Source organism: Vombatus ursinus, unplaced genomic scaffold (assembly GCF_900497805.2).
Source record: "Vombatus ursinus unplaced genomic scaffold, bare-nosed wombat genome assembly UNPS02009918.1, whole genome shotgun sequence".
In the NCBI taxonomy this organism is placed as follows: domain Eukaryota; kingdom Metazoa; phylum Chordata; class Mammalia; order Diprotodontia; family Vombatidae; genus Vombatus; species Vombatus ursinus.
In genome coordinates this window covers 2,415,501-2,441,750 of record NW_020949696.1, presented here as the reverse complement: position 1 = coordinate 2,441,750, position 26,250 = coordinate 2,415,501, and the positions used below count along the sequence as shown (strand labels likewise).

The 26,250-nt window shown below is 48.1% G+C and overlaps 3 protein-coding genes across 5 annotated transcripts in view; 2 read left to right on the top strand and 1 right to left on the bottom strand.

Annotated features, from left to right (window-relative positions):
- HOMER3 (homer scaffold protein 3) overlaps nt 1-4,562 on the top strand; it is an 11,146-nt gene extending 6,584 nt beyond the window's left edge. For both annotated transcript variants that reach the window (XM_027853032.1, XM_027853033.1), the window contains exons 7-10: nt 1,784-1,940; nt 2,413-2,523; nt 2,886-2,972; nt 3,578-4,562. In XM_027853032.1, the coding sequence (XP_027708833.1) occupies nt 1,784-1,940; nt 2,413-2,523; nt 2,886-2,972; nt 3,578-3,769 (547 nt within the window). In that variant the 3' untranslated portion in view covers nt 3,770-4,562. The remainder of the gene's footprint in view (nt 1-1,783; nt 1,941-2,412; nt 2,524-2,885; nt 2,973-3,577) is intronic.
- A 944-nt stretch (nt 4,563-5,506) lies between these two features.
- DDX49 (DEAD-box helicase 49) lies at nt 5,507-21,246 on the bottom strand. 2 transcript variants are annotated; one of them, XM_027853217.1, is made up of 14 exons: nt 21,117-21,205; nt 20,092-20,239; nt 19,845-19,968; nt 9,963-10,048; nt 9,705-9,826; nt 8,996-9,183; nt 8,395-8,535; nt 8,103-8,178; nt 7,810-7,886; nt 7,147-7,244; nt 6,804-6,878; nt 6,563-6,651; nt 6,090-6,161; nt 5,507-5,971 (listed from the first exon to the last, which is right to left on the bottom strand). In XM_027853217.1, the coding sequence occupies exons 2-14, from the start codon at nt 20,150-20,152 to the stop codon at nt 5,690-5,692; spliced, it is 1,491 nt and encodes a 496-aa protein (XP_027709018.1). In that variant the 5' UTR covers nt 20,153-20,239; nt 21,117-21,205; the 3' UTR covers nt 5,507-5,689. The 2 variants fall into 2 exon arrangements, with proteins under 2 accessions (XP_027709018.1, XP_027709017.1); XM_027853216.1 differs by lacking the exon at nt 20,092-20,239 and having other exon boundaries at nt 21,117-21,246.
- A 286-nt stretch (nt 21,247-21,532) lies between these two features.
- The window catches only part of COPE (coatomer protein complex subunit epsilon), a 28,055-nt gene continuing 23,337 nt past the window's right edge, over nt 21,533-26,250 (top strand). Inside the window, exon 1 of the mRNA XM_027853175.1 lies at nt 21,533-21,699. Coding sequence (XP_027708976.1) covers nt 21,571-21,699 — 129 coding nt within the window. The 5' untranslated portion in view covers nt 21,533-21,570. The remainder of the gene's footprint in view (nt 21,700-26,250) is intronic.

Below are 26,250 nucleotides of genomic sequence, written 5' to 3'. Positions count from 1 at the left end.
TGTACACACACCTGTGTACTCACACATACATATACTGCATGTATGTGCACATGCATACTTAACCCACACACATGCATAGACGCACCTCGAATACATATTCACGTACATTCATACTCAGGTATCCATACATGTACATACCCCCTCATACTCACACACATATATTGTGCACTTATCCCTCACACACATACATACACATATTTCACATACACACTCATATACACACTCATATAGTCACACATTCAGATTTCCATATATGCACACAGACCCTCACGCTCCATATATACTATATACGTACCCCCACATACGTACACACATCTCACATACATATTCACACACACTCATACTCACACACTCAGATATCCATATATGCACATGCACCCTCACTCACACGCACATACACTGTACATTTATCCCATGCACATATACATACAGATACCTCACATACATATTCACACACTCATACTTACACACTCATATCCATACATGCACATACACCCTCACTTACACACATATACACTGCACATTTACCCCCTTCACATATGTAGACTCACTTCACATACATATACACATACTCAGATATCTATACATGTACATACCCCCTTACACTCACACACAAACATATACTGCACACTTATCCCATATACACATACATACAGATACCTTACATACGTATTCACACACTCATACTCACACACTCAAATTTCCATACATGCACATACCCCTGCATATTCACATACACATTTACTACACACTTAACCCCCCATACATAGACACTTCACACTCACACACACACACTACACACTTACCCTCATACATAGACACCTCACACTTACACACATGCACTACACACTTACCCCATACATAGACACCTCACACTCACATACACTACACACTTATCTTCCCATGCATAGACACCTCACACTCACACACACATACAGTACACACCCCCATACATAGACACCTCACACTCACACTACACACTTATCCCCCATACATAGACATCTCACACTCACACACTTGCACTACACATTTATCCCCATACATACACACCTCACACTCACATACACTACACACTTACTCCCCATACATAGACCACTCACACTCACATGTACTACACACTTACCCCCATACATAGACACCTCACACTCACACATGCACTACACACTTACCCCCATACATACACACCTCACACTCACACTACACACTTATCCCCCCATACATAGACACCTCACACTCACACACACTTGCACTACACACTTACCCCCATACATACACACCTCACACTCACATACACTACATACTTACTCCCCATACATAGACCACTCACACTCACATGTACTACACACTTACCCCCATACATAGACACCTCACACTCACAATGCACTACACACTTACCCCCATACATAGACACCTCACACTCACACTACACACTTATCCCCCCATACATAGACACCTGACACTCACACACATGTACTACACACTTACCCCCATACATAGACACTTCACACTCACACACACATGCACTACACACTTACCTCCATACATAGACACCTCACACACACACACTACACACTTACCCCCATACATAGACACCTCACACTCGCATACACATACACTGCACACCTACCCCCACACGCATACGTGCACACATCTCACATACACACTGAGACATCTCACATACACACTGAGATACACCCTCACACATGTCCCCTCCCTCTTGACCCAGGGTGGTAGCACAGGCCTTCCCCTGGCCTGCTCCCCACTGCTCCCCATGTCTCCCCAGCTCTGTGGGCGAGGTGCAGTGGGAAGCAGAGTTCTTCACCCTTCAGGACAATAACAACAAGCTGGTGGCTGCCCTCCGTGAGGCCAATACCAACGTGGAACGGTGGAAGGAGCAGCTGGAGGCTTATCAGGAGGAGACTGAGCGGCTTAGGCTTCGGGTAGGCGAGGCCAGAGCGAGCAGTGAGCGAGGCCTGGTTCTGAGAGAAAGCCCGGAAGGCAGGGCCTTTGCCACAAGATGTGTGACGTCCAGAAGATGTGGGCCTCCCATGGGCTTCTCTGGACCCTCTGCCCATCCCTGTCTAGGGTCTCGGGCCTGCTGCTACCTCTCCTCTCCAGGAGCTGATAAGGTTAACTGTGCCCCAGGGGCCCCTTGTGCACTCCAGAGGACCGGCTCTCAACTTGACTCTACCTGGGGCAGCCCACTCCCTACCAACTTAGCTGAATTTGCCCCAGGCCTAAGAATTGTGAGTGTTGCCCTGCTCTGGGCCCCCACAAGCCAGGAAAACCCCTGCCCTCGGAGCTTCTCATCTGAGACGGAACAAAAATGGGCATATATTGTGTGGGGGGGTATAGTGAGAGGAAGAGGTGGAAGGGGGAGTAGGCCGGACCCCAGCACCCTCTGCCTTGCAGGTGGCTGAGCTTGAGGCCCAGGGACCCTCGGAGACACCCGGGGAGAGCGGGAAGGATGGGCTGAGCCAGAGGCTGGAGGAGTTGGAGGTGCTAATTAAGACCAAGGATGAGGTGCGTGTGCCTGGAAAAGGAGGGGTGTAGAGCAGTGGGGATGGGCCTGTGACCTCTCCCTTTCCCATCTTCACTTTCCCCAGCTATTGAGTCTTATTTAGACCCTACGGATGACATAGGCAGTGTATATTATTAGTATTATTCCCATTTTGAAGTGGGGTAGCCTGAGGCCCAAAGGGGAAACCAGGTGCAGGCGGTCACACAGTCAACCTGGGTGGAGCTCCCAGGCCAGGGAGTCTTCCTCTGGCATCGGTCCTACTGCTTCTCTAATCCCCTAACTTCTTCATCCCTGACCTTTGACCCTTGCACCAGACACCTGACCCTCAACCCTGACTCCCAAACCCCACCCCTCCCACTCTTAGGAGATCCAGATGTTGAAGAGCCAAAAGGGCAGTCATCGGGAAGCAGAGACTGAACGGGACCGGGAGGAGGCCCTCCAGAAACTTAAGGTGAACCGGGGGGCAGGGCCTGAAAGGCTGGGGGCTCCCTAACAGTGCCTGTCTCTCGTGGCACTTGTTACTGATGCTCCAGTCTGCCCCTTGTACACATGGGAAAACTAAGACCCAGATCTGGAGCTGGAAGGGGCCTCGAAACTGAGGCCCAGAGTGATTGGTCCTAAGTCACACAGGGAGTAAATGTCAAAGGTTAGATCTGAACTGAGGTCTTCAGTGCTGTCTCCACTGGACCACGCTGTGAGTAGAATCAGTCAGACACACTGAAGGGGTAGGGGGCCTTTAGAGTGAGGGGAGTGGTGGCTGGACGAGAGACTTCGAGAGGGGAGGGGACCTGCTCAAGGCCCCGGAGGGAGTTTGTGACAGAAGGCAGGACTTGACCCCAGGTCTGACTCCCAGACCAGAGAGGTGTTTTCCTCGAGAAACCCTGCACAGCAAGGGTGAGATGTTGGTAGGTGTGAGGAAGGCTCCATGTGCCAGAGCATGTACCCACCCTGTGACTTCAGCTCCCAGGCTCCGCTGGACTCCGTGTTGGGGGGTGGGGAGCCCCTTATGCCTCTTGGAGGCAGTGATGCCAACGTCCCTCCACCCCACTCCCCCAGGAGCTGGAGAGCCGGTACACCGAGATGGAGCGGCAGCTCCAGGGCGCCCAGCGCAGCCTGGAGGAAGCCCGGGGGGAACGGGAGCGAGCCCGGGCCGAGGTGCTCCGGGCCACCGAGCTCCTGGACGTCAAGATCTGCGAGCTGAGCGAGCTGCGCCAGGGCCTGGCCCGGCTGGCTGATGGCGCCCCGTGACCGGCTGTGGGATGGGGCAGCTGGGCCAAGGGTGGGGGAGCCTGGATGCTTTCCTCAGCCTCCAGACCTGGCCAAGATGGGCTCTGTGGTGGGTAATGGGGCATGGCTTTTGTAGGGGGGTGGGATATTTGCATTTCTTTTTCCAGTAGTTTTATATTTAAAGCAGTCCTTCCCTCAGCCCTTGCAGCTTCTGGCAGGGACACTGGGCTCAGAGCTCCAAGCCCGTCCAGCCAGGCTTGACCGCCTTTAGGCATCTGAGTCACAGGAGGAGGGAGACCAGAGACAAGAGACAGCAGCTCGGCTCTGACTCAGACCCTCAGGCTGGGGCATGTCCAGATGGGCTGGGATTGGGGGTGTGGGGGCGGCAACCCTGCTAGGACTGGAGAACTCCTCCGAGCTTTGGCCCCTCCCAGGAAGGGAGGAAGGGCAGGAACCTAGTTCACTCAACATCTTCATCCAGCCCTGAATGCCCTAGAAATGGTCATTCCCCTAAAGCTGGCATGAAGGGGACGCCCCAGGCTGGGATAGTAAATGCCCGCAAGGAGGGGCAAGCCCCTAATTCCAGCTGCTCTCCCCATTAGTTAAGGTGGTCTGAGTGGAGGGACCCGGGCAGGACTATTGCTGGGAGGGGCAGCTGGCTTCCTCTTCTAGAACACATGGAAGGGGCAGGGGTGGGGGGAGGTGCCAGGGAGGACAGTTGTGGCGGGGGAGGGTTCGTTTGTGAGATTTCAAATTTGTAGGTTTTTTAGTATCTGGGCAATGTCTGTCCAAGGAAATTAAATTTCTAAACTTACTGTGCCTCTTTGCCTGTTGCTTACTCAATTCACGTTTATTCACCCAGTCGCCACATCTTTACGGAAGGTTCCGAGGGTTATTATTTGGCACACTTTGAAGAGAAGGGGTCTGGAGCTGTTCCAGCCCCACCCCCACCCCCCACACACAAAGGACAGAGCCAGTGTTCTCGGTGTCCCCTGGGTAGGGCCATACAACGTCCTGGGCAATAACCAAGTTCCCTCCTCAATCGCCCCCAAATCAGAACCTAGAGAAAAGGAACAGGCCCAGAAACAGAGACTGGAAGAACTAATGCAATGCAGACCGTCTAGACCAAGGGTTCTTAACCTTGAGTCCATGAACATAGGAAAAATTACATCTTTATTTTGAAATAATTGATTTTCTTTGTAATTTTTTCAGCATTTAAAATCATTATTTGAGAAGGGGACCATAGGTTTTGCAGGTCAGATCGCCACAGAAGGTTAAGAGCCCTCTCTGGTCTAAGCCCCTCGGTATCTTTTCAACAAGTTTTCTTGGTGCCTTTAATTTTTACCTCAGAATATTTTCTGTGGCTTTTTGACTGCAAGAGTTAAGAAAACTCCTGAGGTTGATGGAATCTTCCATTAGAGACGGCCACCACCCTGCCGCTAAGGGAAGCGCAGCATTTTTCATCCCTTCATCTCTAGGAGCAGTATTGGTTTTGATTACTTGGACCTTAGCTTCCTTTCTAAAGGATTTTCTCATTAATACTACTGTAGTCACTGCTTATATTGTACTTTCGTTCTTTTGTTGATTCCTTTGTTCAAATCATCCCCTGCTTCTCAATTCCTGTTATTTCTGCAAGTAATATTTGCAGGGGTAAAATGGATTAGAATCGGTGCCTTTTACCTCCTAGTCTGGTATTCTCCATTTTGCCCCATCCTCTCTCCTGCCCCTAGCAGTGCCAAGTAGTACACGCAGAAGTGATAAACCGTAGAACTCAATACTTTTATTGGAGGCTGGTCAAAGGGAACAACTGTGGCTGGAGCCAGGTACCCTCCAGCTCTGGCCCCATCCCAACATTGTGCAAAGGGTAGGGGCGAGGGTCCTGGTCCCAGATGTTTGTTCTGGGCCCGGGGAGGGCCCCTCGTAGGGTCTGAGACACGGGCCTCACTTCTTCCCCTTGGCTGTCAGAGACAGCTGCTGCTGCTTCTGCTTCTGCTTCTGTTTCTGTTTCTGCTGCTTCTGCTTCTGTTTCTGCTGCTTCTGCTGCATCTGCTCTTGCTGCTGCTGCTGCTGCAGCTGCTGCTGCTGCTTCCGCTTCTGCCGTTTCCTCTTCAGTTTCAAGGCTGCCCGCCTCTGCAGGGTCTGCATCACACGCTCCTTGAACTGCTTATTCTTTTGCCGGATCTTGGCCAGCTCCGCCTTCCTCTTGGCCTCCAGGTCTGGGTCCTGCATGGGTCACATGCCAGCCTTCCCCTCTTCTGGTCCCCAGCTGGCCGATGCTGCTCACGCCCACCCCGGCCCCAGCCCCGGGCCCCGGGCCTGGGCCCCATGGGTGGGTGCCTACCTTCCCTTCCAGGATCAGCTGCTTCCTTTTATTGATCTCCTTCTTCTCATCAAAGTCTGTGGCCTCCAGTTTCTAGGGAGAGTTGAAGGAAACATTAGAAGGGCCAGGAGTGGGGCTGAGGAGACACCCTGGAGAATCGTGAACTCCTCTATTTCTCCTTGGAGTGCAGCAAGACAGAATTACAAGCACCAAAAGCCAGGGCCAGGAGAGACTGCAGAAAACATCTAGTCCCCATCTGATCTCATTTTATCAATGAAGAAATGGAGGCCCCACGGGCCCTAAGCCCGGCCGCCTGGCGGGTGAAGGGCAGGCCCCAGCAGAGGCCTCTTCACGCCTGTCAAGGCAGCTCCAGAAGGGCTTCCTGCTCTGAGCGGAGGCAGTCAACTCCCTGGCAGTCTTTCCGGCCCCTGAGGATGCTGGGAGCTGCCCCAGCCCGCCCGCCCCTCTCCTGCCAGGCTCCTGGGCACACTCACAATCTCACACTCTCTTCGGACCACATTGACCTGGGTGAGGATCTTGAGGACCTTGGCCTCCTCCACGCTGAAGTCGTCCAACTTCTTCTCTGCAGGGGGTGGAGAACAAGGGAGGGTCAGAGGCAGTGAGAGCGCTAGGCCGAGAAGCCCTGGCTCTTCCCTGGAGATCCAGGGCACCAGGTGGGGGAAGCTGGCGCCCTCAGGGGTGTCAAACCCAAGTAGATACAGGGCATCCACTCACTGATCTCTTCCTCGATGGCGTGTAGCAGGTGTATGTCATACTGAGTCACGAGTGTGATGGCAATGCCGTTACGCCCTGAAAGGAGGTCAAGAGGAGTCACCAAATGGGGACGGGTGGGCCCCTGTGCTCCCCGCCTTAGCCAGCCCAGAAATCCAAGGGGCTTTTTTCTCCCCTTCTGGCACCTGCAGGGCTCTCTAGGTTTGTTGGGGGCCACTACTCACCATGGCCCAAGGCCCTTCTGTACACCAAACAGAGGCCTGGCTGGCTGGGGCTGAGGGATTCCAAAGAGGTCCTGCCCCACGCACCTCCATGTGTCTCCACCCTCAGACCCTACTTTGCTCACCTGCTCGGGCAGTCCGCCCTACTCGGTGGATGTAGATCTTAGGGAGGCCTGGCGTATTGTGGTTAATGACAACCTGCACTGTGGGAATATCCAAACCTCTGGGAATGAGAACAGGGAAGGCCACAGCATGGCAAGAACCTTGTTATCACCAGAATAAATACCTCTTTTCTATCAATAGCCTCTTTTCTAACACTTTACTCCCTTTTCAAAGCACCTTTCTATCCAATAACTCATTTGATAATGGATGGAAACCCCAATAACTCAACAGTTTTGTAAGGAGGATTATCCCCATTTGATGGATGAATAAATTGAGGCCCAGAAAGAGGTGCTCACTTGGCCAAGGTCACAGGAGTTAGTGACTAGGTCAGTACTAGAAATCAAGGCCCCCAGTTCAAATCTGGCCTCAGACCAAACACTTGACACTTACTAGCTGTGTGACCCTGTGTGAGCAAGTCACTTAACCCCAGTTGCCTCAGGGAAAAAAAAAAAAAGAAATCAAGGCCCCACCTGGAGCTCTTTCCAATACCTTCCTACTGCCCCTGAACCAGGTCTCCCAACCCAGCTCTCCCTGGTGGCCTTGAGGGTCTGTGTGTTGGGAAGAGGCCAAGAAGGAGAGACTGGAACCCCAGGCATTGCATTAGCCAGGGGTCTTTTCCCTCTTACCGGGACGCCACATCTGTTGCAATCAAGATCCGGTAGACGCTAGACTTGAATTTGGCCAAAGCAGCAAAACGAGCTTTCTGTTGGGGAGAAAGAGATGCCTCATGGCGCCTTACTCCCCGTCTCTGGACCTGCCTCCAGCCCCCACTAAGAGTACAGTTTGAAAAGGAGGAAACAGGGATGGGTTTCGGGAGAGCATCTTTCTGGACCAGGCACATGGGCCCTGATGGGGAGGATAGCCTCCTAGGGCACCACAGGCCAGGAAGAAGTCGGGCCCAAAAGCACCATCTACTTGCCTGCTTCATCATGGAATGGAGTGCTACAGAAGGGAAGTTGAATTTCCTCAGCATCATGTTCAATACCTGGCAGGTCCTTCAAAAGAAAAAAACAGCTTTCTGAAGGCACCCTGGGGTCTCAGTGACAGGGTCAACTATTAAGAGAGATGGTATAGTTAAGGGGGGAAGAGCCAAAGCCCCACCTCTGCTCCTGTCTTGCTAATTTCCCATCATGGAAAGTGTTAGGTGGCCCTTTATCAGGGAGGCTGCACACAAAGCCATGGGGAGGTCAGGATATGACCTCTCTACTTACTTGCATGTGTTGGTGAAGATGATGATGGACCAGTCTTCATGTTCATCATGAAAAGTCTGGATCAGGTGAACAAGGTAGGCATCCTTTACCTTCTCAGGCACCAGCAAGTAGCGCTGGTCCAGCTGCTCCACAGTGCGGACCCTGAGAGCGGTGAAGGGGAAGGCTGACACTTGGGGGCCTGGCTCCCCTCCAGTGTGATGGAGTAGAGGGAAGGCACTTGGAAAAGAGGCTGCCCTAGGAAGGCAGCGAGAGCTGCCAGGATGAGGGCCCCAAGGGGCACAGGCTCCCTCATTCACCCAGATTCTTCTGGTCTAGGTGTGGACACCCTTTCCTGCCTCAATTACTGTCACACACCAGGGCTAGAGCCCAGAACCCAGTGTCCTGCCTCCCAGTCCACAATTCCTTCCATTTTATCATCTTCCCTCCTTTTCTTTCCAGGCAGGAGCTGAAGGGAGATGAGACAGAATAAGTTAAGACGAGGCCAGATCTGGTATGTGGGCCCTTCAGAGCAAGTGAAAGGGGGAATCGGGCCAGGAGATAGGAGATGAGCAGCAGGTCCCTCTCAGCCTGGGGGCATTTCTTTACAGAGTGTGTCACTCACTCAGCCTGGGCCTCCCAGAAGAAGGGCTTATTAGAAGCGATTCCCCGGAGAACTTTTAACGTGTCAGTGAGGGTGGCGCTGAAGAGGAGTGTCTGTCGCCGGGCTGGTGCTGCATCAAAGATCACTTCCAAGTCTTTGGTGAAGTCGGTGCAGCCCTGTTCCAGCAGCCGGTCAGCCTCGTCCATCACCTGGCAACAGATGGGCCGTGATGATGGCAGCTCAGCCTTCTATGGGGCCTTGGGGTTTACGCAGGGTTTTCCTTAGGCCTATGTGGGGTTGGAAGAGCATGGGCTCCACTGATAGAATAGCAAGTGCAGGGGCGGAGAGGTCCACTGAGCCAGCACGTAAGGACAAGAGCCAGGTTTGGGGTCTGGGTCCCCAGACTCTCAACCCTCTTGAAGGCAGGAGGCCACCTAAGCCAGCTCCTGGGTCTGGTGGAAGGAGGGAAGGCCTGCCACAGAGACTCAGCAGAAAGCCTGACGGGACTGGAAGAAGATGAAAAGGGAACCCCAGGGGCCTGCAAAGAACAAGCACATAACCAGCATCTGCTGAATGGAATGTGCATTGAGATCGAGCTCCCCATCCTGGAGGTGACGGATGACAGCTTCTCAAAGGCCTGATGGGAAGCCCCTATCTCTTGACTGGAGACTCCCAGAGATCCCAGACTAGGAAGAACGGGGAGGGCCGAGGGAGACAGGACCGGGCTCACCAGAAACCGGATCTTCTTGATGTTGAAGGTGCTGGAGCTCCGGAGATGATCGGCCAGGCGGCCTGGTGTTGCGATGACCACGTGGGGCTTACGGGACAGTTCCAAAGCCTGGGCCACCATGTCTGTAGGCATCCGAAGAAGGAAAGGAAAGCAGCAAAGTAAGTATCAGGACCCCCAGAGACCCCTCCCCAGGGCAGCACTCTCTGTTATCACCACTGAGAGTTACTCAGGGAATAGCAGGGCCCAGGACTCACATACCCATTCCTCCAACGATGATACAGTCCTTCAGGCCCAATGGCTTCCCAAGGACACGGAACTGCTCAGCAATCTGATAGGCCAGTTCTCTGTAAGACAGAACCGCACCACATTACACCTGAATGGTGTTCTGGAAACTGTAACTCTATTATCTCATTTAATCCTGAAAATACTCTCTGAGGTAGGTACTACAAATATTCTTATTTCTACTTTACAGATGAGAAACTGAGGGCAGAGACTTTCTTTTTCATATTTGTATCCCTAGTGCTTAGCACCGTGTCTGGCACATAATACACAGACATTTAATAAATGTTTGGTGACTGACTGACTGACTGAAAGAATTAAATGACTTGTCCTTCACGGTCACACAGCTAGTGCCAAGGAAGGAAAAAAGGCTGAACCTAGATCTTCCTAATTCCAAATCCATTGTATCAATTACAGCCTCTCATGTAGATTGGGTGTCAGGCCCACGAACATTTTCTTGAATCCTATTACGTACCCAAGCCTACCTTAAGTAACAGAGTCACAGACATGGGAGGACCCTAAGAGGGTATCTCCAAGCTCGACCTGATCAGGAATCCTCTCTCCAATCTGCTCCACATAGGATCCAAGGGTAACTTCCACCCAGTGCTCTTAGCCATGCTCTCAGGTGCCAAGCACAGTAAATCTAGTCCTTGGTTCAGGGGCAGCCAACCACTCGAGGTCCGTTAGCACACCTTCTCTTGTCCAAGCAAAATTGGCTTCTTCAGCCAATCTGAACACAGCATGAACTAGAGACTTCTCCATCCTCGTCACCCAACATATGTGCCTCAGCTTATTAACATCCTTCCTAAGACGCAGCACCTCCCACGGGTCAGTTTACAATCCACTCAAACCCCTTTCTCAGGTGAACTGCTATTCCCCATTCTGTAGCTGTGAGGTTGATTTTTTAATGTAAGTGGAGGAATCCACACTTATCATCCCTATCAAATTTCATCTGATTAGCTTCTGCCCAATGTTCTAGCCTGTCAAGGTCTGTGTGAAGCCACCTTCCAGCCCTATGTTCTCCTCAAATCTGAGGAGACTTTCCATGCCTTTAGTAACCAAGAACACGTTAAGTAGCAGAGAGCCAAGAAAGGATCCTTGGGGCACAGGACAAAGTTGCTTAAAGACCCCAAAGTACATGATGTGGCATACCCCAGGCTTCCCCAGGTAAGCCTGGCTCTGCATGCACAGTGGAACCAAATACAAGGAACCTTAAAGATTATCTACTCCAAGCCCCTCATCCTAGAGGCAGCAATTGACAGTGAAGCAGAGAGTTGGTTGAGAACGTACAAGTGGTTAATGGCAAAACTGGGTCTCTCTGTTATTCTATAGGAGAAAATTATTTGGTAGGTATATCTAAAATTAATACTATGCTACAGAACACCTAAATGTCTATTATTTCTATTGATTTCATCCAGTTCTTCAAGGGTTCCACTGTTGAATATATATTATATAATGTTGGATTGATGATGATGATGATGGTGTGTGTGTGTGTGTGTGTGTGTGTGTGTGTGTGTGTGTGTGTACACCCATACATGCTTTTATGATTGTTCATCCTAAGGGCAAAGAACTTTCCTATTTTATTTTTCTAATACTACTACTATTAATTACCACTAACATACAGTGCTTTCTACATTTTTATCCTTATAAGGCAGTCTTTATCTTCAGATCAACAAGCTAAATTTTCCCTGTGTCTCAGTGAATCTACATTTTCATTTTTTTTCTGGCCCTGTATCACCTTCAGCACAGAGGGGTCCCAGAGGAAGCACCTCGTACTCCACTGTGTTACTTTTCTAGTGCTCTATCAGGCTGGAAAGATGAATCAGAGCTGAAAAGATGAAAGGTCACAGGTGTGTCAAAGTAAAATCTGGGTTTAAAAAAAAGCAACTAGGCCCATACAGAATAGGGGAAGCATGACTAGACCACAACATATGTGAAAAAGACCTGGGGGTTTCAGTGGACGTCAGGTTCAATATAAGTCAACACCAGTGGTGGACCACACATTTACATGAAAAATGCACATGATAATGAAAAAAAAGCTAATGCTACTTTAGGCTGCCTAATGTCAGGAGCTGTTGGGAGGTACTGCTAAGAGCTGGGTACCCCTGGTGAGGCCCCATCTGGAGCGCTGTGCTCAGCTCTGGGCACCACATTTTGGAAAGGACACAGAGTCTGAGGATGATAAGGACCCAATGCTAGACTGTGCCACGCTGCCCAAGGAACTGGGGATGTTTACCCTAGAAAAGAGGAGACGGGGAGGATACAAAGATCATAGCCTTCAAATATTCAAAAGGCTGTCATGTAGAAGACCCTCAGCCTTGTTCGGTTTGGCCTCATGGGTACAGAAGCAGAAGCGAGGAATAGATGTTTCACAGGCAGATCTGGGCTCAAGAGAAGGGAAAACTTCCTCTGAGAGTTGTTCAGAAGTGCAGAGAATAAATAGCCTCAGGAAGATGTGGGTTTCTGCAAAAACTGACCACCAACATGTCAGGGAATAAGTATTGTTCAGCCTCTGAGAACGTCTGCTCAAATAATGAAGTGCTCCCAGTCTCCAAAGGCCAAGCCTTTGTGGAGAGGCAGCTGTGACTCATCCAGAGGCTAGGACACTTTTCAGAGCTAACTAGACAACCTTCCCGTTCACTGGCCCGAGGGTCCAAGTCAGAACCTTTTTACTATGCTGGATTTTTGTGGTCCAGCTCAGCTCTGAGCAGTAAAACCAGGAAACCAAAGAAAGAAAAACAGTAGGTATGTGCTTTAGACAGGAAAGTCAACACTGTAAACAAATTGGAGGTGCATGGAAGAAACTGCCTGTCAGTTCTACGGATAAGAGAAGAGTTCATGACCAAAAAAGAGAAAGGGTCATAGGAGATAAAATGGACAATTTGATAACACAAAATTTAAAAGTTTTTACACAAACAAAAACAACTGCAACTAAAACTAGAGGAAGGAAATTGGGGGAAAAATCTTTGCAGCAAATTCTCTGATAAAGATCTCATTTATAACAAAAAAAGCCACTCCCCAATTGATAAATGGTCAACAGATATGAACAGATTTTCAAAGGAGAAAATCCAAACTATCAATAAACATATTAAAAAAAAACGCTTTAAATCACTAATAGAGAAATGCAAATTAAAACAAATCTGAAGTACTACTTCACACCCACAAGAATGTCAAAGTTGACAACAAAGAATATTACATATGCTGAAAGGACTATGGGAAAATAGATACATTAATGCACTGTTGGTGGAATTATGAACTGGTCCAGTCATTCTGAAAAGCGATTATGCCCCAAAAGCTACTAAATTATGCATACCCTTTGACCTAGCAATACTGTTACTTGGTTTGTACCCTGAAGAGATCAAAGAAAGAGGAAAATGATCCATATATATAGAAATATTTATAGTAGCTCTTCTAGTGATAGCAAAGAACTAGAAACTGAAGGGGTGCTCATCAAATGGGGGATAAACAAGCTATGGTATGTGAATGTGATTCTGCAAAGAAATGATGAAGGAGAAATCTAGGAAAACTTATATGAAGAGATGCAAAGTAAAGTGAGTAAAGCCAAGAGAACCACTCATCTTTGGACATTCTCAGGTTGGCCCTCGATAATTAAGTGGGAATTTTTGGAGATTGGCAGCATACTGTGGAAATCACAGATGACATGTGTAAAGAAAACTTTAAAAAAATTTATTAAGTCATAAATTGCTATTAACCATTTATTAATATTATTCATCTATTTTATCACTTACCACTACAAGGATGCATACATATATTTATTATAAATAGTTAAATTTTGTTGAAAGTTTTAGTTGTGCTAAAAGAACTACAGGCTACGTGTATGCACTCTCTTTGGGAATGCCCCCTCTTTGTCCCTCTACCATGCAGACTCAAGTCAATGACTTTCTCCCAAAATTTTCCTTGCTTTGTGATGGAGAAGGAAATCCACAAAGCAGCAACACCAGTGGCTAAGAAGACTCTGCATGATGTGTAAGATACTAATCTCTCTTGAATAGAAACTACAACATTTTTATGGGTACAGTGTGCTGTTTTACTTGTTTTGTGTGTTAAATAAATGATCAGAATTATTGAAAATAAAGGTTTGGAAGGGGGCCTGGAGGTATTCATGGTTTTTCACTTTCAAGGGGTCCTGTGCCCCTAACTCCAGCGAATGTCAAGAGATGACTGTATAATAACAATATATTGAAAGGACAAAAACCACAATGACCAACTACTGCTCCAGAGGGCTCATAACAAAACATGCTGCCCACTTCCAGACAAAGAGCTGATGAACTGGAGTACAGATTGAAACATTTTTTTTTTAGATACGGCCAATGGGGGATTTGTTTTGCTTGATTGTATATGTTCATAATGAGTTTTGTTTTTCTTCCATTCTTAATGCGGAGTAGGGGAGATGAGAGGGAGCTGAAAATAAAATCAAATTTAAGAAAAAAAAAAAGAAAAGTAGTAGGGAGAGATTACATTAATATAATGCCTCATAACTGCAAAACCTTTTCATGTATATTATTTCATTTGATCTCAAAAGAACCCTTCTAGGCAAGGTAGTGTAAGTGTCATTATTTCCATTTTACAAATAAGGAAGCTAGTTTTCCCTTTCCTCAGGCTCCTTTTCATCTGCCTGGTAACAGTTTTAAACCTCCACAATCCCCTTTGCCTTCTTCTAGACTTCTAGATAAGGTTGTCTACACCCACGGCTCACTTTTCATGACCCTCCTTCAGCCCCTGGCTGCTGAGGTCCTTTCCCTCACACTCTCCTGAAATGGTTTTCTCAAAAATTCCCAATGAGCTCCTCATCGCCCAACAGGGGGCCTTTTTTCAGTGCTCATTCTACAGGACTTATTTGCAGCCTTTAACACTCCTAGCCTCCCCCTTCTGCTGGATGCTCTTTATTTTGCTGGTTTCCTCTCCCTCCTTATCTTCTTCCCGATTCCTTAATATGAGTCTCCCCAGGGATCAGTCCGTGGGCCTTTTCTTCTTAACTCCCTCCTCTGGCAATCTCATTAGTCCTCGTGGTTTCAAATGTCAGACCTGCATCTACACCTGGGTGTCTCACCATCCTCTTCCAGCTCCACATGACCTAAATTAAGCTCACTATCTTTCCTCTTATTTGTTCTTGTTGCTCAGTCATTTCAGTCATATCTGACTCTTCCTGACCCCATTTGGGGTTCTCTTGGCAGAGATACTGGAGTGGTTTTCCATTTCCTTCTCCAGCTCATTTTACAGTTGAGAAAACTGAGGAAAATAGGATGAAGTGACTTGTCCAGGGTCACACAGTTATTAAGTGTTGGAGGCTGGATCTGAACTCTGGTCTTCCTGACTCCAGCTGCCCTCTATCCCCTTACAGATATGTCCAATGATCTCTTCTCAGTCCTCATCATCCTTGACCTTTCTGTAGCTTTGGATACTGCTGACCCTCTCTTTCCGGATCTCCTTCTCTTGGCATTCATGAAACTGCTACTTCATGGCTCTCTTAGTGCTATCTGATCACTCTCCAATCTCCTTTGTTATTCATCCTCTCCTGGCCAGCTAAGTCTCTACTCTTCTCTTCTTTCTCTCTTTGTGCTGATCTCTGATGTTCCCATGGGTTAAGTTATCCTCAGTTCTACATAGATGGCTCCCAAGTCTATAGAGCCAGCTCTAACCTCTCCCCTCAGCACCACAGTACTTCTTCGACTATCTGGTGTACAGCTCCATCTGGATGGTCCTTCCTATATCTCAAGTTCAACAGGTACAAAATGGAAATCCTCTCTCCATTTCTATACCTGTGCCTCACCAAAACCAGTCCCAACCTCCCAACTTTCCTATTTCTGCTGATCCCACTATCCATCCAGTCACCCAGGCCTGAGACCTGAATGACTCTTGCCTATCCCTCACTTACCCTATATCTAATCACTTACGGAGCAAGTCCTCTGAATTCTATCTCCATGATAGCTTTTCATTCATCTCTTTTTCTCCATTAATACTACCACCACCTCCTATCCCTGTAGAATGGAAGCCACCAAAGGCAGGAACTGGGATATTTTTCATCTTTGTATCTCAAACACCTAACACAGTAGTGCCCTGTACGTAGAAAATACTACATGTGAGTTGAATGAACAAGTCTTAATAGGTTAGAACAATCAGCCAAATCTAATAAAATGAAATAGAATTGTCAAGGCCTACATTGAGACTCAAAAATTCAGCTGTGCAAGAAGATGGGGAGATGGGGCTAGACTACATTCTTCATGTAAAAGATTTAGAGGTTTGAGTGTTCTGCAAGCTCAATGTAACTCAACAGTGTGACATGACAGTGAAAAAGCTAATGATATCCTGGGTTGCATAAAGAGAGCAAGAGCATCCAGAATGAGGAAGGGACAGTCTTCCTGTAACTACCTGGGTAAGACTACATCCTGTTTTGGTCACCATGTCAAGGACATTGACAAACCAGAGCACATTCAAACTGAGGTGACCAAGATGGTCAGCATACTGGACACTAGGCCACACAAGGACCAGTTAAAGGAAGTGGGATGGAGAAGGGAAGATTAAAGGTGAGATCAATGTTTATCTGAAAGGTTGTCATGTGTGTCTTTTGCCTTTCTCTGTATCCCCGGCGCTGCCTAGCACATCGTAGGCACTTAACAAATGTTTATTGACTGACTGATGAAATAAGAACTGGATTTACTCTGTTTAATCTGAGGTACAATGGATGGAAACTGCAGAGAGACAGATTAGACCGGATATAAGGAAAGCACTGCTAGCAAGGTACGTTGTCCACACGTGGAATGGGCTGCCCTGAACGGTTCCCTGTCACTGGAAGGCTTCAAATGGAGATCTGACAATGATTTTTCAGATGCTGCAGCGGAGATTCCTGCTGAGGAACGGGTTGGACTAGATGCCCTCGAGGGCTCTGCCAACTCTATGAATCTGTGATAGGTGTGGTGCTACCATGAGAGGGCATCTAGCCCCCCATATTTTAAGTTACAGAGTTTCTCTCTCCCTCCCCTCTCCTTCACCAAGTCCTATGGATTCCACCTGTATATCACCATTTATAGCTGTCCCCTCTGTGAATCCCTCAGAAGAGGTCCTCGTTACCACAGGCCTAGGCACAAAAGCCTCCTTAGATCCTCCTGCCTCCAGTTGGTGCTCTAATCCCACTTCAGCTACTTTATACATAGGGTGTCCCAAAAGTCTCTGTTCGGTTTTTAAGGTACTAAAGCTGTACTAAGACTTTTGGGACACCCTATATTTCTTATCCATAAATCTGGTTATGTCCCTACTCTGCTCACAAACCTTCAGTGGCTTTCTATTGCCCACCATAATTCAAACTTCTCTGCCTGGGACTCAATTCCAAGGCTACCTTCCCCCATCGAAAAGTAAACTACCGAACAGAATAAATAAGTTCCTTGTGGACAGGGACCATTTTTGCTTTTTCTCTTTGTATCTCCAGTACTTAACACCATGGCCGGTGCATAATAAGCGCTTAGTAAATGCCTGTTGACTCCCTATGGGATATTTTGAAAAGAATGTCACATGTGTACCTCAAACTTGACATGTCCAAAACAGAATCTTTTCCCCCTTCTGAACGTGCCTATTTCTGTCAAGAGCACCACAGTCCTTCAGCCAATGAGGTTTGCAATCTCTGAGTTATCTTTAACTCCTTATGATCCGTTTAATCCATACCTAATCAACCTAATCAACACCTCTGTCCAACTGACCCCACAATGCCTCCCATGCCGATGCCCCAGTTCAGGCTCCCCTCTCCTCTTCCTGCAGGCTTCCCCTCACTAACATCTCTTCCTAATGCACAATTCTGACCAAGTCATTCTCAAGATTCATAATCCCAACGGCTTCTTAGGACCTCTAGATCAAAACAAACTCCTCTGTTTTAGCAGTGAAGGCCCTTCATACCTTGGCCTCCAACTACCTTTCCACTCTGAAGACAGATCATTCCCCTGAAGACATTCTGCAGTTTACCCAAACTGGCTTTCCTACCATTCCTCCAAAATCCAACTCCTCTCTCTCTATGCCTGTGCACAGGTAGTCTCCCACATCTGAAATGTACACCTTTTCCACTACGGAATTTCCTTCAAAACTCAGCTCAAGGGCTATCGCCTACACGAAGCCTTTCCTGATCCCAGCAGCTGTTCATGCCTCTCCTCCTCCAAGAGCAATGAAAAAAATTTAACCTTGTTGGTATTTTGTGTCTATTGATCGATTTGCACATGGTTTCCCCATTCCTCATTCTCACAGACTGTGAGCTCCCTCAGGGCAGGGAATGTTTAATTTCTGTCTTTCTAACCTCTTTGCCCAGAACATATAGAAAGGGCTTACTAAATGTTTATCTATCGATAGACTGGTATCAATGCACAAGTAAGTGTAAACATCATCACACCAATGAACCTGCTCTCCAAAGTTACCAACGATCTCTTACTTGCCAAACATGATGATCTGTCTACAGCCCTCATCTTTCCCAACCTGTCTGCTATGTAAGATGACTTCTCTCTTCTCCTGGAGATTCTCTCTTGGCATTCCTTACACCTGCTCACCACTCTTCTGTTTCCTTAGGGGGCTCCTCATCCACGTCCCTCCCCTAACTGTGGGTGTGCCCTAAGATTCTGTCACAGGAAAACATATTTAACGCTGAAAAGGACCTCAGAAGCTATCCAGTCCAACCCCCTCAATTTACAGATGAGGAAACTGAGACCCACGGAGGTTAAGTGACTTGCCCAAGGTCATGAATGTAACGAACAGGAGAAGTGGGATTTGAAACTGGTTTAAACCCATCCTCTACTCTCAGCAGCTAGGTGATGTTGGGCCCGGAATCAGTAAGAGTGAGTTCAGATCAGCCTCATGTGTGTAATAGAATGTGTCCTTGGACAAGTCACTGAACTTCTGCTTGCTTCAGTTTTCTCAATCGTAAAATGGGGATAAATAACACTACCTACCTCCCCTCTCAATCATTTATGAGTTCTGATGGGTGCAAGGTTGTTAATAGTTGCTTCTTATTGCTTTCAGAATAAAACAAATGCTTCTCTTTTTTTAAAGCCACTCTTTAAATATGTTAAAGCCCTTCACAATCTTGTCCCAACCAATCTTGCCAGCCTCATTAGGCGTGACTCCTTCTCCTAAACTCCATGGTACAGCTAAACTAGTCTTCCCTCTGCTGCTCCCACGTGAAACTCGATCTCATCTCCTTTGCATTAGCTGTCAGACATGCAATCTCCCTTCGGCTCCGCTTCATAAAAGCCCTCTCTTCCTTCAAGACAGTTCAAGTACCCCCTTCCACACGACATCTTTCCTAATCTCCACCACTGGCAGTACCCTCCCTGCCAAACTACTTTGTAAAGAGTAACTCTGTATCTATTTTCTTTATATTCTGTCTTCCCTGCTCTTTTCTGAAGTAGAGATTATTTTAACCACTGTATTTTTTATCCCTAGTGCAGTGCTTGGCACATAGTAGGCATTTAATAAATGTTTAGTTGTTTTTCAGTCATGTCCGACTCTCTGTGACCCCATTTGAGATTTTCTTGGCAAAAATACTGGAGTGGTTTGCCATCTCCTTCTCCAGCTCATTTTACAGATGAGGAAACTGGGGCAAACAGGAATAAGTGACTTGCCCAAGGTCACACAGCTAGTAGGTATCTGAGGCTGGATGTGAACTCAGGAGAGAGTCTTACTGACTCTAGGCCTGGCATTCTATCCACTGTGCCACCTAGCTGCCCCACTTATTTAACAAATATTTATTAACTAATTAATACATAATATAACATTAAGTTCCTTCAAGAGGGAGAGTCCTAATAATGGAGGGAAGGGAAAGGCCTTACAGTAAATGTTACCTCACTGGAAAGATAAACCTGGCCATACCTGGTGGGCGTGAGCACAAGACAGAAAATGCCATAGGGGTCTTCAGACAACTTCTGCAGAATAGGCAGAACAAAAGCTGCAGTCTTGCCACTGCCAGTCTTCGCACATCCCATGCAGTCTCGACCTAAGATGACAACAACAACAATAATAATCATAACCTTTTGCTCATAAAGCACTTTACCAAGTGATTTTAAATACCTTTTCTAATTTTGTCCCTGGGAGGTTGTGCAAGTATTATTCGCCCCACCTTCCAGAGGGGAAATAACTTTTCCAGAGCACCCCAGTAAGTCCGCAGCACAGGCAAACATCCAACAGGGCAGAATCCAGGTGGGTCTCCCGATTCTCACTCCAGGACTCTTTTCGCTGGACCAGCTGCTGCCTCAGATAGGAGGAGCCTGGAGAAATTTAAAGCCCATGAGGGAAGAGGGGAGGGAATGTGGAAAGACACTTTCTAGAGGGGCAAAAGGAGGGAAAGGACCAGGCAGAAGGAAGAATCCACAGGGTACCTAGAAGGATGAAAGGCAAGGACTTTGAGAGCAAAGGAGACAGCAGGGAATGAGGAAGGGAACTGAGGGGGATGAGAGGGGGAGCTGAAGAACTGAGGTCTTAAATGAGATCACCTAGGAAAAAAGTGCTATATAAACGTCAGAGATTGTTATTATTATAGGGAGCAGGGTGGATGCCATGCAGGGGGATGAGGGAGGAAGAGGATGGAGGCTGAGGCAAGTCAGAGGTTGAAGAAATTGGGGAATGAAAGGGAGGTAGGAGAGGTGATAAAGAATGAGTGGCTGACTCTTATCAATTCACATGACGTCATGGGGTGGGGGGAAGGGAGAGATGGGTAGAAAATTTGGAACTCAAAATCTTATGGAACTGAATGTGGAAAACTAAAAATAAACAAACAAATTTATAAAAATAAAAAAAAGAAAAGAAAAAAGGAACAAGTGGCTGAGAAAGATGAAGGGAGGGGGATGGTAATGAGGCCCAGAGAACGCAGGCTGCCGACACAGCGATGGTAATGGGTAAAAGGGCTATCGCCCTTTAAGATTTGCAAAGAGCTAGACGTATAGTATCTCATTTTATCCTTCCAACACCCCCGAGAGTAAGTGCTGTTATTATCGACATTTTACAGATGAGGAAACTGAGGCAGAGAAACAAAGCGACTTGCTCAGCGATGCATTCGCTCAGAGCGGAGTATGCAGGCCGGATTTGAACCCAGGCCTTCTCATCTATCACCAAGGGGGGGTGGGGAGGGGAGACGAGGACGCTCACCCTCCAGAATGGCAGGGACGCAGTTCTGCTGCACGGGCGTGGGATGCTTCAGGCCCAGCTGTTTACACTGCGCCACGAGCCACGACGCCAGCCCCAGCTCGGCGAAGCCGGCCATGGCTCCTCCGCCTCCGCCGCCGCTGCTGCGGCCTCCTCCTCCTCCTCCTCCTCCTCTTCCTCTCCCTCCTCCTCCTCCTCCTCCTTCTCCTTCACCACAACCGCAGTCGCCGCTGCCTCCTGACGAGAACCAAAGCGTCCCCGGAAAAGCTCCTCCCGCACCGGTCCTGCCGCACTTCCGGGGCGCTCCTCTACGTCACCTCCTGAACGCACCTCCCTCCCTCTTCCCGCAGCCCCCCTCCCAGCTCTGGTCAAGGCAAGAACTACGATTCCCAGAGGGCCGCGCGGGCTCCGGCTTCCGTCACTTCCTCCTCGTCTCTGTAGACGTGTCGGTAACAAGATGGCCCCTCCGGCTCCCGGTCCCGGCCCGGCCCCCGGCCCCGGGGAGGTGGACGAGCTGTTCGACGTGAAGAACGCCTTCTACATCGGCAGCTACCAGCAGTGCATCAACGAGGCGCAGCGCGTCAAGGTCCGGGCCGGGATGGCGGGCAGGGAGGGCGGGAGGTCCGGGGTCCAGGGCCCGCGGGAGCTCAGCGGCTGTCCGCGCCTCCCTTGTCCGTGGTCAGGGCCGGTACCGGGGCGGGGCAGGGGTTTCGTAGCCCAGCCCAGCCCAGCCCGGCCGCCAGGACCCGTAGAAGGGATCTCGACCAAATTCTCGCGCCCCATTTTACCGATGGGCAAACTGAGGCCCAGAGAGCGCGGGCTGCCGATACAGCGAATTCTTTTCAATTCAGCGAATGTGTGTTTAGCGCCTACTACGTGCAGAGCCCTCGGGAGACCAACGACGATGGGACAGGCTGACCACAAGTGTCATAGGTGCCCAGTCCAACCCCCTCATTTTACAGATGGGAGAAACTGAGGCTTCAGAGCCTCTAACGACTTGCTCGGAGTCCGCAGGTAGTGAGTAGCAAACGGAGATTCAGGACCCCAGACTCCAAGTCCAACCTTCTAGGGGCAACACACTGAAACTTTTAAATCTTAGACGCGGGCCGAGAAAAGGCATAGACAAAGTGCTAACCTCACTCGTGCCTCATTGGACAGGAATCTCCTTCCTCCCCCAAATCCTATTTAATAAGTGGACATCTGGCCTGCGTATGGAGGTCTCTAGTGACTGGGACCTCACTACCTGCTAAGGAAAACAATTCCACTCTTGGACGGTTCTCGTTGTTAAGAAGTTGTCCCTCCTTCCGGTTAATGGTCTTTCTACAGGCCTCTCTAGGGAAACCTGGTTAAGACTAGCTGTAGATAATCAAGCTTCATTAACCTCATCTGGGACTGTTAGAGAACCTGAGAGAGCTACCCCAGTCAGTAGCTAGGGTAGGATGTGTGCTCGAAAGACAGAGTAGGAATTTTCTGGTAGGGACAAGAATTTAGATAAGTGCAGGCTTGTTGAAAGAGACCTTGGCTTTCTCCCCCTAAGGCTTTGTCTCCTGCTGAGAGGGGAGGGGTGGAAGGGCAGCTATGTGTTTCCCTCTCCAGGTTATATAGGACCTTTAAATAGTTAAATTGTCTACCTTGGACAGCTCTTTCATCTCAGCAGGGTGGAGCCTAGGGTGAGAGGGGTGTCAGGTAGGAAGTGGTCATTTCTTTTATCCATTAAGTGGTAAGTTTTACAGATGGTTAAGAAAAAAAAAATGGACTGGTGTTTGGGAAAACTCCAATAAAGTATCTTCATAAGATAAACTCTTGTATGGATCAGGTCCCCAGCCCTGTGTTCAACTGAGGGTTTTTTTTACAGGTTTGTCATTTGAGCATTTACCAAATTCTTCCCAAAGGTGGCAGGCAGAAATTGTTTCAAAGGAGCCCAAAGTCTAGCAAGGTAGTGATTTACATGTGCAGAAAACTCTACAATTTAAAGGGGGGAGGGGAGGAGCCCTTCACATGCCTTTTGATTTGGTCCTCACAGGAGCCCTGTGAGGTAGGTAGCAGAAGCATTACCCTCATCTTTGAGAATAAGTTCTGGGAGGTCAAGGACTGTTTCATTTTTGACTCTGTGTCTCTAGCACGGTGCCTTGCATGTAATTTTTGAGTTGAATGAGGAAGTCGAGGCCTCATCCATGGTCATACAGCTGCTAAGTGGCAAGGCTGCCTCTGCTCAGTTCCAAGTCTTCCTGCTGTTCCATCACACTAGCTTGGTAATTACTGGAAGCTGACAAAACCAAGGCAAAAGATAGATGGCATTTGTGTACATAAGACTCCCCTTACTGGTCCACCACCTTGGCTGGGGATCCAGTACAATACTACAAGCATTTATTAAACTCCAATGATGGGCAAAGCCCTGGGCTAAGAGTGCAAAAACAACAGAAGTCCATACTCTGAAGGGGCTTACAGTCTGCATAAGGGAGACCTAGGAAGAGAGAAGTATATGCATGATAATTGGAGGAGAGCCATATTTAACAGCAAGGGAGGGTCACTTTTTCTATAGGAAATCCTGTAGAAGTCATGGAATTTGAGAGTTGGAAGGGGCCCCATTGGCCATATGGTCCAACCTGTGTATGAGAGGAGTCTCTCCAGTAACTTGCCTGAGAGGTGTCCTCTCAGTGATCCAGCCTCCAAGCAGAGGACTGCATTTCTCAAGGGAGTCCATTCTGCTGTCGTTGCTAGGAAGTTTTCCTGACCTCAATCCCAAATTTGCCTCTTCAGAACTCCCATCCATTGCTCCTGGTTCTGCCCTCTGAAGCCAAATAGAGCAACGCTCGTCCTGCCTTCACATGTCAGGCTTTCATATACTTGAGGATCTTAATCTTCTGCAGGTTCAGCGTGCCTGGTTCCTCTCTGCAGGCTTCTCTATGGAAACTTGATTAAGACTGACTGTAGTACATCCCTGTGAGGTCCTCAAGAGTCCTTGACATGGACTCGGGGCCTCACACCATCCTGGTTGCCCTCTTAACTTGATACAGTACTCAAGATGAAGTCTGATGAGATCAGGTTAAGTTGGAAATACCACCTCCATGTTCTTGAAAACTATGCCCTTCTTAAGGCAGCCCAGATTGCCTTGGCTTCTACAGCACACTGCTGACTCCTGTAGAGCTTGTGGTCCACTTACACCCCCAGATCTTTTTCAGACCAGCTGCTGTTTCTCCATGCTTCCCCATCTTATGGTCATGAAGCTGAATTTTTGTGCCTATGTGCAGGCTTTCCATTTGTTTCTGTGAATCTTGTCTTATTAGATGCATCCCAATGCTCCAGCCTGTTGAAATCCTTTTGAATCCTGCCGATCATCTAGAGTGCCATCTTCCTCCAAGCTAGATATCATTTGCAGGCCAGATGAGCCTGCCACTTAGTCCTTTATCCATTGATAGTAATGTCAAACAGCTCAGAGCCAAGTACAGATCCTCAAGGGGCTCCCCTGGGCTCCTCGTGTCATGCTGACACAGAATCACTGGCAACCCCACAGTGAGGCCAGCCTCTTCCAAATCCATTTAATTGTGTTATTTTCTAATGCATAGCTTTTCCACAAATGTGGTTAGAGAAATTTTATCAACAGCTTTGATAAAATCTGTATAAACTCTATCCCCAGCCTTTCCTTCATTCACTAACCCAGAAACCCCATCAAAAAGAGAATGAGGTTAATCTGCCATGAATCAAAGCTGTGCTGGTTCTTTGTAGTCCCCACTTGCCTTTATAAATAAATGTTTGCCAGCTAGCTCCGTAGTGATAATTTCTAGGGTTTTCTCAGGAATCGAAGTCAAGCTCACTCTTCTAGTTTGTAGGGTCTGTTCTGTTGGAACAATCAGCATTTTCCTTTCTCCCATTCCCTCTCCATGACCAGCTGTGGCAGACAGTGGCTCAGCGGTCACATCTACCTTCTCTTTGAGGACCCGAGGATGCGGCTCTTCTGGCCTGGGTGACTTAGGTTCATCTAGGCACTCTTATTAGCTCTTTACTGATCTGCTTTTGAGTTGTTTATGTTCAGTCGTTTCCTGGGTAAAGGTCATTCTCCTTCAGAGGAAAAAACAAAAAATAGCAAATGAGCACCCTGTGCGCCCCAAGCTATCCTTTCCTTGATTCCTTTGCCATTCTCAGCTCATTCTCAACTTAAGTGTTTTTACAGAATTCAGCTATGCTCTCTTCCTCATCACTTGTTTTTGCTTCCATTTCTTTCTTTCTTTCTTTCTTTCTTTCTTTTTAGAATGGAAGTTGATTGGTGAGTTCCCTGTGTATCCACGTTGGTTTCTTCAGACAAATGCCATTTTTCTTCCTCAGTGGAGTTGTTTCCCTTCATGGCTTCAGAATTTCATTCATGAGCATTCTCCTTCCCTCCTGAGCCCACTTCCCTGGGATCCTACTCATCTGTCCTCTGAAGTCTTTGAAATCTGCTTTCCTAATACCGAGGGTACCTGCATGTCAGACCCAGGTGCCCAAATTTCCTCTCCTCTATCACAAACTCTAGGATGGAGTGGTCACTCCCCCTTAAGGTTCCCATTCTTTCCACTCCAACAGCTAGTGCCTCCCTATTAGTGAGTGTTAGATCCAGAATAGAATTTCCCCTTTTGGTTTCTCTACCTTTTGAAGAATGAAATTGTCACTAAGGCAAATCAAGAGATAAGTCGAGGAGCAGGAATACGAGTTGAGCATTTAAGGAAGCTGAAGATTGTAAGAAGCAAAGGCCAGGAGGCAGGCAGCACATTGAAGATATGAGAGGCAGACTGCAGGGGCCAGAGGTGGGATGCTGGATCCCTAGAACTGCATGGGAGTCTGGCTAGAACATAGTGTTAAAAACTTGAAAGGGAGTCCTATTCAGTAAGGCTGGAAAGGAAGGTTATGCCAGCTGGGGAAGAGCTTTAAATGCCAAGCTGATGAGTTTGTATTTTATCCTGGAGGCAGTGCCCCACGCCCCCTTATTTCCCTCTCCAGAATTTGGTCTCTTGGGCCTTTGGGCTTTACCTTTTGTCAGCTTTAAAAAGCAAACAGGTCACATCTCAGAAATCCATTGGTTAATCAGTTGTTTGGGACTTGGATTACATTTTCCCATAGAAACCATTAATAGATAGTGGGTGCCTTGCCCGTTAGAGAGCCC